This window comes from Saccopteryx bilineata, chromosome 11, assembly GCF_036850765.1.
Source record: "Saccopteryx bilineata isolate mSacBil1 chromosome 11, mSacBil1_pri_phased_curated, whole genome shotgun sequence".
Classification (NCBI taxonomy): Eukaryota; Metazoa; Chordata; class Mammalia; order Chiroptera; family Emballonuridae; genus Saccopteryx; species Saccopteryx bilineata.
In genome coordinates this window covers 47479233-47496448 of record NC_089500.1, presented here as the reverse complement: position 1 = coordinate 47496448, position 17216 = coordinate 47479233, and the positions used below count along the sequence as shown (strand labels likewise).

At 36.6% G+C, this 17216-nt stretch overlaps 1 protein-coding gene across 1 annotated transcript in view; it reads right to left on the bottom strand.

Moving 5' to 3' along the window:
• ROCK1 (Rho associated coiled-coil containing protein kinase 1) overlaps positions 1 to 17216 on the bottom strand; it is a 153819-nt gene that overhangs the window by 113496 nt on the left and 23107 nt on the right. The window contains exons 2-4 of the mRNA XM_066247593.1: positions 13597 to 13678; positions 1176 to 1276; positions 498 to 635 (exon numbers count right to left, since the gene is read on the bottom strand). Of these exons, the coding sequence (XP_066103690.1) occupies positions 498 to 635; positions 1176 to 1276; positions 13597 to 13678 (321 nt within the window). The remainder of the gene's footprint in view (positions 1 to 497; positions 636 to 1175; positions 1277 to 13596; positions 13679 to 17216) is intronic.

Here is a 17216-nt window from a genome sequence, read left to right as displayed (position 1 = left end):
ACGGCAGTCAAGACTAAGGCCTACAGCTACTGACTCTTCTTCCATGGAAAAGCCTCAAGCTCATACATTATTGGAGGCCTATCTTACCTCATTTTCCTCTCATTTTTTTCCCATTTTTTCTTCTCCACAAAATGAGAGAGGCAGACAGATGAACAGACAGTTAAATAAATAAGATCTCATATTTGGGGAAAAACTTAAATTTCAATATTAAACATAAGTATCTACTTAATATATGACTTACCCCAGACCAAAGAGATTATTTCAAATTTTTAATATTTAAATTTTACAGAAACATAGTAATTCTGCTTTGGCCTTATTTTCCTCCTGGAGATGATTCAATAAAACTAATTTTTACCATTTAAAAAATAATGGTATAGTAGACAATTCTGCATTTGTCAATAAATTCTCCATTACTGTTCTGGAAAACAAACTAAGCTCCTCAGATATGTTTAGTTACAAACCAGTATAGCAAAAATGAAACAGTAGCAATATCATACCTGAACAACCCAAGGACTGTTAGCAAAAGCCATGATGTCCCTTTCTTCCCAGAAAAAAGCAGAATCAGATCTCTTAATCATTTCAAATTTGCTTAGAAGCTTCATAGCATAGACCTTCCTGGTGGATTTATGCCTTACCTTTAAAAATTGAAAATGTAAAATAATGAACTTTTGTGTTAACATTTAACTTTAACGCTCAAAGTTTCCTAGAACATTCGATAAATGATTTTAACAACTTGTTAGGTAACTTAACATTATTGTTCTAAGCTATTTTTTCATCTCTTTTGCTGAATTACCCCAATTAGTAATATCAAAGCTTAGTACTGTTAGGAAAAAACAAATAAACATCATTTCCTACATTATAGCACAGTTCCTCCTCCTTCCTGCTATGTCTGCTGCTTTCTATTTATAACCCTTACTGTTCCACAGCATTTTAGATAATATAATATTAGGAATGATGGTTTCTCTAATGCTTGAAACCTTTTCGCTAATCATGAACACATGCTGAAAATATTACATACTACCGAATCTGACCTTAGATTTTAATACCCTTAGGCAAGAATATATAGAACAATTTAAAGCAATAATTTTATAAAAATGATATTTTCCTAATACATTGAAAATATAAGTGAATTTTTAATTAAAAAGGTGTTTTTTAATCTTATTAAAATAACCTACCAATTGAACTTCTCCAAATGCACCTCTACCAATCACCTTCACTACTTCATAATCTTCAGCTTTCATTCGTAAATCTCTAATTTTATTTACTGTGTCTTTATCTGTATGAAAAGAAAAGTTCATCATTTTAAATCACTGAAGCATTATAACTAACACTGCTTATTTTACATTCGGGTTCCTAAGAAACACAATGAAAAACAAATTCATTAAGAATTACTTAATATATAGTAAAATGTAAAGTTATAAAATAAATAAATGTTCAATGTACAAATAATTGTTTTAAATCAATTCTGGAATGACTATTGAAATATTTTCTTTAAAATTGGATGTATTAGAATGTTTTAGAAAACAAATATACTATAAACATATACTATGGATAATTAATTAGTAACTGGTATTTTAAGTATATATCAAATTTGAATTGTGGGACCAAGAGTAGATACTTCTTTTTATGAGATTTTCCTTTTTATCAAGTCAGTTTTGATGATCCTTTAAAATAACATAACAATTTAGGATATCGAAGGCAAACATACTAAAGAATCACATATTTATATTGTATTTCTCTATTTGAACTTAAAGAATTTAAAACAGTGGGAATCACTGCAATTATTTATATAAATCTGTCATACTACAAACTACAATATTTTACAAATCCCCATTGGATAGATATTCTAATTCCTAATTTGGTCATAGATATAAATAGGGCTATTTTAATCCACATGGGTCAACACTGGCAGGAGATTACATGGAAAAGCTTCACATTTCAGAATTGTACAAAATACAGAACAGCTATTAAACTTAACAGTGCCTAATAAAAGCTGGATATAATACTCTTTCTTTTTAAATATACATTTAAACACAAATGTTTGTGTTCATTGTGACCAATTAATACATGCAACAGAGAGCAAATATTCACACAGATAGCATAAGTACACTTAACTTCAGGTTACAGATCTACTGCAAGATTCACTAGAAAGATATAGATGATAATTAATTTACTAAACAAATATTTGTGTCTCCCATACGGGCTCTATAGTAGTCACTATAGATATAGAAAGATAATTTAAAAACATATTTCTTACTCTTAAATTCAAGCTCTAGCAAATGAAACAGAAAAGAAAAATAAAAACAAAACACCCCAAACAATAAGGGAGAGAGCCCAGTTTATTGAGTACTAAAGGCAGACTTGGGAGGGAGGTGGCTAAAAAAAGGCTTTCTGGAGATGATGGCACCTGAAAGGAGTCTAAAATGAACAGTAGCAGTTAGCCAGGTTGGGGAGAAGAAAAGAGAAAAATACAACAGGCAGATGGCCAATACAAACAAGATACAGAGGAACTGTATTCAAGAAGATCTGTGTTGCTGGAATACCAAATTTGTGGTCCTTACAAGAGAGGCTGGAGATCCAAACTGGTCAAGGAGTTAGAACCTTACCTTTAAGCCAGTAGTTATGAAATTACTATTTAATTACAAAAATTATTGTTCACAATAAAGTTTAAGGCATCTCAACAGGTAAAACATATTTTTTAAAAAAGGTCTGAATCAGAATATATATTATATAATAGCCTGTAGGATTGAGAAAGGATCCCTGGCTCTGGTTATATGAGGTTTAGAGCCATAGTCTGTAGTTTGAGCTCAGAAAATATATCTGCTGCAAATTTGTGTGAGAATGGAGAGCTTACTTCCTGTTTTAATTTCTGACAGCACAGGAAATGTATAAATCAGCTTGATATTACTTATGCTTGAAACAATATTAGTTGTCAAAATGACTTTATTACATTTACGCTTTGCATAAAATTTTGCCCTTTAATTTTAAGTTGAATTCATTGAGAAACATTATCAAGTCTGGAGCAAAAAGTCATCTCCAAAGTCAATCAGTGTTCAATGAAAATTCAATGATAGCTGATAGTTCTCATTCAGAAAAAACTTCATCTTGGTTCTTGTGTTAGTCAGCTCATACTTCCATAAAAATACCATAAACTGCTGGCTCAAACAATAGACATTAATTTTCTCACAGTTCTGGAGGCTAGAAGTCCAAGATTAGGAAGCTGGCCTTTTTTGGTTTCTGGTGAAGCTTCTCTTCTCGGTTTGTTGGGCAGCCTGTGTCTCTGTGTGCTCACATATATCTTCCTTGTGTGTGCACACAGGTTAAGGACATTAACCCTATCAGAGCCCTACCGTTATGACCTCATTTAACTTTAATTTCCTCCTTACTGGCCTTATCTCCAAATAAAGTCATATTGGGGTTAGAACTTTAACATATGATTTTGGGGGGAGGAGAAAACAACTTAGTCCACAGCAGTTTTTAACAACAACAACAAAAAAATCACAATAAAAATTACCACTACTGAGCTATCACACCACTGTATCCTAAGATAATTGGGATGTTCAGCTTCAATTTCTGACAAAATTTTACAGAACTGATAATGGTTAAATCCATTATGAGAGTGAATAATGTTTACCATTGACATTGTGGTTCAATAACACAATTCAAATATTTTCTGTAAAGTTCTTGATGATGTATATATAATACAATAAATAACTAAAGACTTTAAATACCTTTTTACACAAGCTTTGTTTGTCCAACTAAGCCTTTTCTAAACCATACATAATTTTAACTACCATTACTTTAACACAGGGGTCCCCAAACTTTTTACACAGGGGGCCAGTTCACTGTCCCTCAGACCATTGGAGAGCCGGACTATAAAAAAAAAACTATGAACAAATCCCTATGCACACTGCACATATCTTATTTTAAAGTAAAAAAACAAAACAAGAACAAATACAATATTTAAAATAAAGAACAAGTAAATTTAAATCAACAAACTGACCAGTATTTCAATGGGAACTATGCTCCTCTCACTGACCACCAATGAAAGAGGTGCCCCTTCTGGAAGTGCAGCGGGGGCCGGATAAATGGCCTCAGGGGGCCGCATGTGGCCCGCAGGGCGTAGTTTGGGGACCCCTGCTTTAACACATCTTAGCACACTCCACTTCAAGTTGTATTTAGTGCTTTCTCAACTTACAACCATCTGCTTCTCCCCCTCCCCCCCCACCATAGCCAGTGGCTCAATTGGTTTGAGCGTGGCCCCAGGTGCTGAGGGTATCTCCCTTGGAGTGCATCAGCCTCAGGCACTAAAAATAGCTCAGTACTTGAGCACTGGCCCCAGATGGGATTGCCGAGTTGATCCTGGTCAGGGTGCATGCAGGACTCTGCCTCACTATCTCTCCCCTCCTCTCACCTTAAAAAAAAAAAAAAAAAAAAAATCTTGCCTGTACTTATTCCATGCAGACTTTAAGGATAATTCCTTAGTCACTTCAAACTCAGTATTCACTCCTCAAATAAACAAGAGTAAAGAAAAATCAATCAAAATTGTTTCTTATTTTTTAATTGCCACTTGATGCTGCTCCCAATGGCTTCAATTCTTTGAGGAACTCTTCTTGCCAAAATGCTAACAGTCTTAAGCAAGTGTTTCTCCCTTCACATATTTGTTTTGCTGCTGCAAACATTCAGAATCAGTGAACAGCTTTCCCTGCTTGGTTAACAAATAAGACACTTGTAAACGTATGTAAGGTTACAGCCTCATACTTCTTTGTCATTTGTATGAAGAAAATTTTGCTGTGATCAAATGTTCCATTTTAGATTTTCTTTCTTTCTTCCCCCCCCCTTCTTCTCCAAGTGAGAAGAGGGGAGATAGAGACAGACTCCCACATGTGCCTCGACCAGGATCCACCAGCAACCTCCATTTAGGGTTGATGCTCTGCCCATCTGGGGCAATGCTCAGAACCAAGCTATTTTTAGCACCTGAGGTGGAAGCTCCACTGAGCCATACTCAGTGCCTAGGGCCAATGTACTCAAACCAATTGAGCCATGGCTGGCAGAGGGGGAGAGTGAGAGAGAGAGAGACAGAGACAGAGAGGAAAGAAAGGGGGTGGAGAAGCAGATGGTCACTTCTCCTGAGTGCCCTGATTGGGAACCAAATCCGGACATCCACACACCAAGTTGACGCTCTACCACTGAGCCAACCAGCCAACGACCCATTTTAGATTTTCTATTTTTCTGACTGTTGCTTTCCTGGAGAGTTGGTAATATTATGAGTATTTACTCTGGTAACGTCAATGCACACACAATTATAGTGTCACTGCACAGTAAACACAATGCTTTGTCATCTAACTTGATAAAATAGTCTATATTCCACTGTGCCACAAAATGACAACATTCAAAATTCACATTTCTTTTCTTTTCTTTCTTTCTTCCTAACACAATGGGGATGCATTGGTAATAAAAAAAATTTTTTGGCCCTGGCTGGTTGGTTCAGTGGTAGAGCATTGGCCTGGCATGCAGGAGTCCTGGGTTCGATTCCCGGCCAGGGCACACAGGAGAAGTGCCCATTTGCTTCTCCACCCCTCTCCCTCTCCTTCCTCTCTGTCTCTCTCTTCCCCTCCTGCAGCCAAGGCTCCATTGGAGCAGGGTTGGTCTGGGCGCTGGGGATGGCTCTATGGCCCCTGCCTCAGGCGCTAGAATGGCTCTGGTTGCAACAGAGCAACGCCCTAGATGGGCAGAGCATCGCCCCCTGCAGGAGTCTGTCTGACTGCCTCCCCGTTTCCAACTTCAGAAAAATACAAAAAAAAAATTTTTCTTTTTAAATTTCTGGTATGATGAGACACATGGAACACTGTGCCACAGTGATTTTACAATGTGATTTAGCAGTATGAAGCAATGAGAACGCCATGTATGATTTCTGTTACAACTACTCAACTCAGCCATTATAGCAGAAAAGCAGTCATAGGCAGACATACAAGAATGATCATGGCTATGTCCCAATAAAACTTTATGGACAATAAAATCAAACTTTCATAGGATTTTCAAGATTATTCTTCTTTTGACTTTTTCTCAATCATTTAAAATATGTAGATGGTGTTATATTGAGTTGTACACCTGAAATTTGTATGGTTTGAAGAACCATGTCATACCAATAAATTAAAAATTAGTTTTGCCTGACTGGTGGTGGCGCAATGGATAGAGTGTCAACCTGAGACGCTGAGGTCCCAGGTTTGAAACCCCATGGTCAACAGGTTGAGTACAGGCTCATCGGGCTTGAGTAGAGGGTAGTTAGTCACTGGTTTGAAGTACATGGTTGATGGCTTTAGCCCAAGATCATCAACTTGAGCAAGAGGTCACTGGCTCGGCTGGAGTCCCCTTACCTCCATCAAGACATGTATGAGAAGCAATCAATGAACAACTAAAGTGCTGCAACTGCAAGTTGATATTTCTCATCTCTCTCTTTCTGTCTGCCTCTATCTCACTAAATAAATAAATATTTAAAAATAAAAAATAATTTAAAAATTGTAATAGTGAAAAATATATATCTAAACCATTCTTAGCACACGAACCATACAAAAACAGGTGGTAGGCCAGATTTACCTGTTGACTGTAGTTTGCCAATTCTTGCTTTAATGGAAACCCATCCTCCCTGTAAGGACACCATTCTTCCTGCAGCTATCAAGTGGTGGGTGACCTTTAACTGCACATATGCCTTATTCCACTGGCCCTGAAAACAGGACAGATGAACTCTACTGCCAACACTATACTCCCACCCTAAATCTGCCTCCTTCGATTTTCATTTTATTAGCTTATATCTCCTACTTACCTCTCATTGTTGTTGTCTTCTACTGACCCTTAGACCATCACATCACATTGCTAGATAATTTTAATTCCTGGTTTACTGATCTCTTCAATATTCTCCTGTTTTAATTCTTAAAGGTTTTAATATACCCATTGACAATATTTTTAATAACCTGGCTTCTCAATATCTTTAACTTCTCTCCTTCAATGATCTTGTCTAACCTCATACTCCAGACATTAATGTCCATGGTCACATACTAGACATTGTCATTATCAGTAATTATAATACTCCCATAATTTTAATTTCAAATCTTATACTCTCTAAGCACTCCCTTAGCTTTCTTGCTCACTCCAATAACTCAACTCTAACATTCCCAGTCCCACCAAGACCTTCAATTCACTAATCCTGAGTCATTTTTTACTGAACCTCATTGCCCTGACAACTTCTCTTTCCTAGATACCAGCTTAAATTTCATGGTCAATTATTATTATCACTTGCTTGCATATACCTTTAATGCCCTGGCTTTTATACTGAACTTGGTTTGGCAAAACCATAATCTTAAATCCAAGTCTCCAACTAATTCTATGTCAGCACCCATGCAGTTGAAAATATCTGGATAAATATACAAAATCATGTCAACTGATCCCACTTTAAGTTTAGAATCACAAAGCTGGCCCTTAATTCTGCTCAGTAATCATGTATTTCCTTAGTCTACTCATTCTACCACTCTGCTAGAGACCGTATTTCCCATTTTCTTCTTTCTTCTCAAACTTCCCACAACTCTCCCACTGATCTTCATTCATAGCTAATGACCTTGCTGGCTACTAACCTCAAATAAATAAAACAATCAGAAAAAAACTGGCACAGAATTACTATCATAATGGCCTGCGGGCTATAGTTTGCCAGTCCCTGCTTTAATGTAAACCCAGCTTCCCTCTAAGGGCACCATGGAACACTGGTGATACTATCTTATCATTTTTTCAATCAGAAGCATGTGCATCTTACATCAATCCCTCCACCAATGACATCATCATTTCTCACTAGTTCAAGGACACTGCTCTAGAAATTCTCCCCTTTCTCCTGTATCATCAAGTTTTCACCTTCCTGACTGGATCTTATCATGCTTAAACATCTTGATCTTATTTCTCTTATCAATTACTTAACTCTCATTACTTAACTCCACTAGAGCATAATTTTTCAAAAGTTTGTATACTTTTTGTTTCTAAATCTTTCTTATTTTTGCTCTTAAATCTACTCTGGATGGACTTTGGTCATTACCTTTCAACCAAAACTGCTTGTCAAAGTCATAAATGACCAACATATTGTTAAATCCAATGACCAATTCTCAGTCCTCATATTGATTTATCAGCAGCTTTTGACACAGTTTGATCCCTCTCCTGGTACTTTTTTTTCTTCCTGGATGCCACATTCTCCCAACAATATCAAGAGTATTTTTTTAAGCTCAATGGTGACTTTTCAGTTGCCTTTGCTCATTCCTTCTCTTCTCCCAAATTTCTTAATATTGATGCGTCTCACGACTCAGTCTTTCAGTGTTTTCTTCTCTATCTACGCTAATTTCTTTCATGGGCTTTAAAAACCATCTACATGTCAACACCTTCCAAATACTTATCTCTTGTCAGACCTCTTTTTTAAACCTCAGATTTATATTCAACTGCTTACAAAATGTATCTACTTGTATCTACTTAGGTAACAAACATCTCAAATTTAATTATCTTAAATGAAAGAGATATTCTCAGCCAAAACCTCTAAGATCAGACATTGTCTGAATAAATTTTACTTCTTCTGTTTTATTCTATATAATTTTTCTTTATTTTACCTAATTGTATTAAAACTTCTAAGACAATGTTGAATGAAAGTAGTGAGAAAGGCTGATTTTTCCTAATCTTAAAGTAAAGTATTTAGTCATACACAAATATAATCTGAACTGTTGGTTTTTGTAGATTCACTTTATCAAGATAAAGACGTTTTCCTTCAAATCATAGGTGGCAGAGAAATACAGTGTGTCCGTAAAGTCATGGTGCACTTTTGACCGGTCACAGAAAAGCAACAAAAGATAGAAATGTGAAATCTGCACCAAATAAAAGGAAAACTCTCCCAGTTTCATACCTATTCAGTACAGTTCAATGTGGGCTCACGCACAGATTTTTTAGGACTCCTTATGTAGCTATCCTGTATAGCCTCTACAGACTTGTCACTGACTGATAGCCTACCAGAACGGGGTTTCTCCACCAAACTGCCAGTTTCCTTCAACTGCTTATCCCACCGAGTAATCTTATTCTTATGTGGTGGCACTTCGTTATAAACACACCGATATTCACGTTACACTTTGGTCATGGATTCGAATTTAGCGAGCCACTGAACTTTCCTCTGTACCCCGTCCGCATCTCGACTGGCATGGCCGTGGGCTGCTCCGTTGTATATACTGTGTTACATCATCATCATCTGCGCATGCGCACATGCTGCCACATCATCCTACAGAAACTGGAAGGGTTTTCCTTTTATTTGGTGCAGATTTCACATTTCTATCATCTTTTGTTGCTTTCCTGTGACTGGTCAAAAGTGCACCATGACTTTACGGACACACTATATTTTTAAATCAAGAATAAATACTGAGGCCCTGGCCGGTTGGCTCAGCGGTAGAGCGTCGGACTAGCATGCGGAGGACCCAGGTTCGATTCCCGGCCAGGGCACACAGGAGAAGCGCCCATTTGCTTCTCCACCCCTCCGCTGCGCTTTCCTCTCTGTCTCTCTCTTCCCCTCCCGCAGCCAAGGCTCCATTGGAGCAAAGATGGCCCGGGCGCTGGGGATGGCTCTGTGGCCTCTGCCCCAGGCGCTAGAGTGGCTCTGGTCGCAACATGGCAACGCCCAGGATGGGCAGAGCATCGCCCCCTGGTGGGCAGAGCATCGCCCCTGGTGGGCGTGCCGGGTGGATCCCGGTCGGGTGCATGTGGGAGTCTGTCTGACTGTCTCTCCCCATTTCCAGCTTCAGAAAAAAAATGAGAAAAAAAAAAAAAAAAAAAAAAGAATAAATACTGAGTTTTATAAAATGCTTTTTCTATATCTACTGATATATTATAGGTTTCCTTTTTTTTAGTATGTCAATTATTACTATAATTATTTACACCTTTGCAATCCTGCTATAAACCATTCTTGGCCACAATTTTTACCTGATGCTAGACATGATTTGCTAAAACTTTGTTTTACTATTCTCTGTACTTTTCTTCAATTTAAAAACTAGACTATCAGAAATGGAAACTAAGAAAACCCCATTTACAACTGCATCCAAAGAGAAAAAAGAAAATAAACCTGGAAATAAATTTAACAAGGAGGTAAAAGTCCTACACTCAGAAAATTAGAAGATTCTAAAGAAAGAAACTGAAGGAGATACAAATAAATGGATGCATATACCGTGCTCAGGGGTAAGAAGAATTAACAGTATTAAAATGTCCACACTACCTAAAGCAATCTATAGATTCAACACAATTACTATCTAAATAAATGGAGTTTTTCACAGACTGAGAACAAATAAGCCCAAAATTTATGTGGATCACTAAGGACCCAGAATAGCTACAACAATCTTTTCTTTTCTTTTTTGAGAGAGAGAAATCATTTTAGTTGTTCATTGTTTACTTCTCATATGTGCCTTGACTTGGGAGAGGGGCGGGGCTCAAGTCAAGCCAGTGACCCCTTGCTCAAGACAGCAATCTTGGGCTCAAGCCAGTGACCTCAGGGATTCAAACCTGGGACCTCAGTGTCCCAGGTCAATGCTCTACCCACTGCACCACCACTGGTCAGGCAGCCACAACAATTGTTAAAAAGAAGAACAAAGTTGGAGATACCACTTGATATCAAACTATACTATAATACTATAATAATCAAAAAAATATGGTACTGGCATAAAAAAATATGTAAGTTAATCAAACAGAATAAAGAGCCCATCAATTAATATTTGACAAAGGAGACACAAAACTAGACAACTTTCTTATACCATATCAAATGGATTAGAGACTTAAACGTAAGACTCAAAACCATAAAACTTCTAGAAGAAAACACAGGCGTAAAATCTTGACCATTTCTCTTAGTAATGTTCTTTTTTTCTGATTTATCTCCTCAGGCAAGGGAAACAAAAGAAAAAATAAACGAAGGAGCTATCAACAAAACAAAAAGACAACCTGCTAAAGGGGTTAATATCCAAAATTTATAAAGAACTTATATAACTCAACACAAAAAAACAAACAAGCCAATTAAAAAATGGGCTGATGACTCAACAGACACTTCTCCCAAGAGCACGTACACCCAGCCAAAAGACATATTAAAAAACGCTCAACATCAATAATCGTCCCAGAAATGCAAATTAAAACCAAAATGAAATGTCAGCTCACACCTGTCAAAATGGCTAGCATCAATCCATCTACAAACAAATGTTGGTGAGGATATGAAAAAGAAACTCTTGTGCATTGCTAATGGGAATTCGGAATGGTATAGCCACTATGTAAAACAGTATGGAGGGTCCTAAAAAAGTTAAAAATAAAACTTCCTTAAGACTCAGAGATTCTACTTTTTGGTATATATCCAAATAAACCTAAAACACTAATTTGAAAGAATACATGTATCCCTATGTTCATAGCATATACCAAGTAACCATCAACAGATGACTAAATAAAAAAGATATGGTACATATATACAATGGACTATAACATGGCCATAAAAAAGAATGAAATCTTATCATTTGTGGCAACATGGATGCATATAGAGGTAATTATGCTAAGTGAAATAAGTCAGTCAAAGAAAGACAACTACCATATGATTTCACTTATATGTGGAATCTAAAGAACAAAATTGACAAACAAACAAAACTGAAAGAGACTCAAAGACACAGAAAACAGAACGATGGTTGCCAGAGGAGTGAAAAAGATGAAGGGATTAATAAATTCGTACAAATTCGTTGTTACAAAATAGTCATAGAAATGTAAAGTACAACATACAACATACAGTTAATAATACTATAATAACTATGTATGGTGCCAGGTGGGTGCGGGAAATATCGGGGCGGGGGTGGGACATTTTGTAAAGCATATGATTATCTAACCACTATGCTGTACATCTGAAACTAATACAAAATAATGACTGTAAAATGTAAATAAAAATGAAATTTTTAAAAAGTTTTAAAAACAAAAAGTATAAAAGCTAGACTAAAGTACAGAGGTTAATCAGTTAAAACAGTTTATTTTACCCATATGTTTCCATTTTATTTTACTTATTTCTATTGTGATTACTGATGTTTCTATTTATAAAATGTAATATAAAGGTATACTTAATATTATGAAATAATGTTGCCTAGAAAAAGGAGTAACAGATTAAAAGAGCATGTGTTCCAATTCCTGCTACCCTGACTCTACAAAGTTACACACTTCCCTGTGTATTACGGAGCAATGTATCCTTGGCTTCCCATCAAATAATAGTCATGTTTCTTTGTATTTGTATTTTTAGTTATTTTGCTCTCTTGTTAAGTAGGGAGGTAAGCAAAAGTAAACAATAAAATGTTCCTGCAATTTCAATAAGATGTGAGAAATTAAGAAAAATTCAGTGAGAGAAGAGGTAGAGACAGACTCCCACATGCGTCCCCACCAGGATCCACCTGGCAAGCCCCTCAGAGGGCGATGCTCTGCCCACCTGGGGTGCTGCCCTGTTCAATCTAGCAGTTCTTAGCACTTGAGGTAGAGGCCATGAGCCATCCTCAGTGCCTGGGGCCCAACTCGCTCCAATTGAGCCATGGTGAAGAAGGGGAATAGAGAGAAAGAGAGAGAGAAGAGGGGGAAGGGGCGGGGAAATCGAACTCCGGATGTCCATATGCCGGCCAATGCTCTACCACTGAGCCAACCAGCCAGATCCAAGAAAACTTTTATTACTTAAAAATTTCCCATTCAAAATCTCTTACCATATTTCAAAATAAAATTAAGGCTGAAAAAACATTTTTATATACATAAAAAATAAAAACCATAAAACTAAGACAACATAAGTGATAAATAAAAGTCTGAGGCAAGATTTCCAAGTGTAGAAATGATAAAAGAAATAACAAAGTAAAAACGTTTGCCTATTTGGAAAGATAAAACTTGTCTAATAAAACATGTAGCAAAATTGAAAAGTAACACTGAAACCAATCCAACTCAAATGTGTCAATATGTATGGTTTAGGAAACAGAAATAAAGAAATGGAGTAGACAAGACTTTATGATCTAAATCTAATTATCAAGTCTTTGAAACTACTTTGGTAAGCTATTTAAAGTAAATTATCAAAATTTAAAATGATAATATCTAATATCAAAATCTAAAATAATGTTTTTAGAAAAGAGTATCTGAAACTTAAATATAAGCCAGGCTTTTATGAAGAAAATTCTCAGATCTCAGGAGGGCTTTTCATATGTATTCTATTCTTACCTGCAGGAATTAAAATATAATAATTAAAGCATTTATAAAAGAAAAATAGAATATATGATCTTATTGATATTTAATGTGCATGTATGTATATGCTTATTTTAATATACCTATTTTAGCCATTTACTTTTCATTCCTTTATCTGTAAATATTTTATAGATTCTCCTAACAGGCATCAAAATTGACTAATAAAGTTTCTTTCCCATTTCACTAATTTTATGTATCATTCAACTACTGATAAAATAACCAAAGAGTAGACAGAAGAAAAAACAGGGCTTGAATGATCAAAGTCAAGACTTTGTTATATATAGTCTGTCATTAACCTCCACAAAAATTACTTACATCTGCTTAAAAAGTTGTCAATATTTTTGTTTTTTCTTAAGGCAGGAAAATCCAAATCATATACCAAAGCATCCAATCCATCCTAAACAAATAAACAAACAAACAAATAAAGTTAGTTTTTGGATCACTGTATGAACACTTTCCTTTTCATGAGTAAAAAATAAAATACACCTCTGAATTTTTAATTGGCCTTTTCCTATACATCTTGCATTCACCCCTTCTATAAGGTTACATGAGTACTAGGGAAGAGAAAATTTCTTGTTCTTTCATATATAGATTTTTCATATTCTAACTCTCCCAGAGGAGCACCTACATAACCACCAAATGGCTAACTGACTTTAATTCATGCCCTTTCCCCTCGTAAGATCATAAAATATTACTTTTCACCTCCCTTACTACTGCATTTATCTTTATTTCACAGACACTCATCAAAAACAAATGGCCTATCTTTGTGACTACACATATTTTACAAGGTAAGTAGCTAAATAGAAGTTCCTAAAATATGAAGTTTAGTGTAAAATAAGTTCTGCATTTATATATATATATTTTTTAAGAGAGACGGAAGAAAGAGGATGGGAGAGAGAAAGAGAGAAACATCAACTTGTTCCACTTAGTTGTGTTATTGCTTGCTTCTCATATGTGCCCTGGCCAGGGCTCAGGCTTGAACCAGCAGTCCCAGGGATCAAGCCTGTGACCCCAGGTCAAACCAGCAACCTCAGCACTCTCCCCACTGCACCACTGGCCAGGGAAGATACATTTTTAATTACAAAAATATAATGGGTTTTCATAAGGGTTTTCTTTCCTTGAAGCATTAGTAAAGGACAAATGTGGCTTTTATTTTTACTTCTACACAAGTGCAAGGCAATGTGAAGATGCAACAATCAGTGTTGAAGTGGGAATGCATCTATTCAGGTTATAGATGTGGCAGAAGCAGGAGGAACATTCAGATAACCCATGCAATCTTCATTTTATTTAGTTGGGAAAATCTTGTTTGCTCCAACAGAACCCAAGAATAAAAAGCAAAAGCAGAAGACATACCTTCTGCAGACCCTGTAAACAGTCATGTTCATAAAAGAATAATTTTTTTTATTAAGTGAGAGATGGGGAGGTAGGCAGAGAAACAGACTCCCGCATGTGCCCTGACCGGACCGTGCATCACTCCTTGCTCAATAACCAAGCTCTCAGCGCCTGAGGTGGAAGCCATGAGACATTCTTAGCTCGTGGGCCAACTCCCTCCAACAGAGCCATAACTGCAGGAGGGGGAGGGGGGAGAAAAAGAGACAGAGAAGCGAGAAAGGGAGGGGTGGAGAATGAGATGGGTGATTTTCCTGGGTGCCCTGACTGGAATTGAACCCGGGATATCCACACACTGGCCAACGCTCTACCACTTAGCCAACCAGCCAGGGCAAAAGGAGAAATTAAAGCAAGAGGATATACAGACTTCTTACTTTGTGTTAAGCCATAAGTGTGAATTACCCAGTTATTTTAGAATACTTAAAATATTCCCATAGGAAGCCAAAAGCAGTCAAGGCTTTAAAATACATCATTACATGAACTGGAAACTGACCATGGAGACTTCTAATAATATCAATGTTCTTGAGTTCTTGAAGAGATCAACCCACCCTATATTGGCTTTTCAAAGTTCAGAGGTTCATGCAGATCTGAAGAAGAGCTCCTCCACTAAATCTAGTTCATCTATCCTTGAGGTACATTCCTTAGAGTCTTATAAGCCATTTGAATACCTGTTAATTCTTTTTACAGAAGAGAGATGAGAATCTTTACAGAACTTGATTTTTAGACCAGCTGATGTTTGGTCTGTTCTAAATCGAAAAACCAAACCAATAAATATTTGAATTCACTGCTTTCTAGGAATAGATAAATTAAATATGAATATATATATTTTAAATTGTTGACTAGATTTTAAGTTCTTGAAGGCAGAAAGCACAGTTAACATCTCATTTTCTTCCATAGTGTCTTGAAAAATGACCTGAAAAAGTAGGCATAAAATGTAGAATAAACCAATGATTTTTTATGTTCAATAGCAAAGGCATTACAATATTCAAGAAATAATATTTTTCTTAGACTAGACACTAAATTTCAGTGTACCAATCACTCCAAAAAATTAGACTACAGGACAGTGGATGTAGAAGCCTCTCTCCCCCTTCTTCATGGTTTCAGTTACCCTGGTCAACCTCAGTCCAAAAATATTAAATGAAAAATTCCAAAGATAAACTATTCGTAAGTTTTAAATTGTGTGCCACCTGAGTAGCATGATGAAATCTCACAATCCCACTCCATCCTGCCCAAGACATGAATCATCCCTCTGCCTTATGTATCCACACTGTATCCAGGGGTCTCAAACTCGCGGGCCACGGGCCGCATGCGGCCCGCCGAACAATTTTGTGCGGCCCGCAGACTAATCCACGAAGTTCAAAATATTTTGGATAAAATTAAGTAAGCCTAGGGGCCTACTTGTATTTGCCGAACAGCTGTGATCTTGCTCTGCGGCCCACATGCTGAGTTGAGTTTGAGACCCCTGGAAGCTATCCACCTTTTATCACTTAGATTATCATATCACTATCATGGTATAACAATGCTTGTGTTCAAGTCACTTTTATTTTACTTAATGGCCCCAAAGTGCAAGAGCAATAATGCTGACAATTTAGATATGCCAAAGAGAAACCATAAAATATATCTATATATGTATAGGGAAAAATACCCTATATGTATGTGTATGTGTAAGCTTCGGTATTATCCACAGTTTCAGGCATACACTGGGGTCCTGCAATGTATTCCCTGTGGATAAGAAGGACTACTGTACTACTAGCTACAGAAGAAAAATTTTAGGTCAAATTTTGATACCTTAATATTGTCTGAAAAATGGTATAATGCGATAACCTCAATATATTATTATACTTTATTATTTTAGGAGCTCCTAATAAACATCTACCTACAAAGACACAATCCAGTTTTAAAAGGCTCATAATATCTAAATTTACATTAGCTTAGATTATTTTCTAATATCAAATAAAACTTTAAACAGTGAGGGATATATAAATTTTACTCACATGCTCTCTCAGGTAAATATATATTTTTTTTTTGTGGGAGAGGAGATAGTGAGACAGACTCCCTCATGTACCCCAACCAGGATCCACCGGCAAACCCCCCCCCCCCCCGCCAGCATCTAGGGCCAATGCTCAAATCAACCGAGCTATCCTCAGCACCTGTGGCCAACACTTGAACCAATTGAGCCACTGGCTGCGAGAGAGGAAGAGGGAGAGAAGGGGCAGAGGGTGGGGGAGAGAAGCAGACGGTCACTTTCCTTGTATGCCCTGACCAGGAATCAAACCTGGGATGTCTATAAGCCAGCCAATGCTCTATCTACTGAACATACCGGCCAGAGCTGGTAAATATATTTAAAACAACTGCCTCCACTCTTATCCCAAGTAAGATTTTAGAAAAATTACTAAATGTTAAAAAAGAACCTCAAAATTTACCTTATTTAACCCTCTCATTTTATACCCAAGGCAAATTACAATCAGAAATATTAACTAACTTGCCTAGCTAATAAGCTGTGTAAGAATCAAAATACTTAGTTTAGTAGTTATAGATATATGACC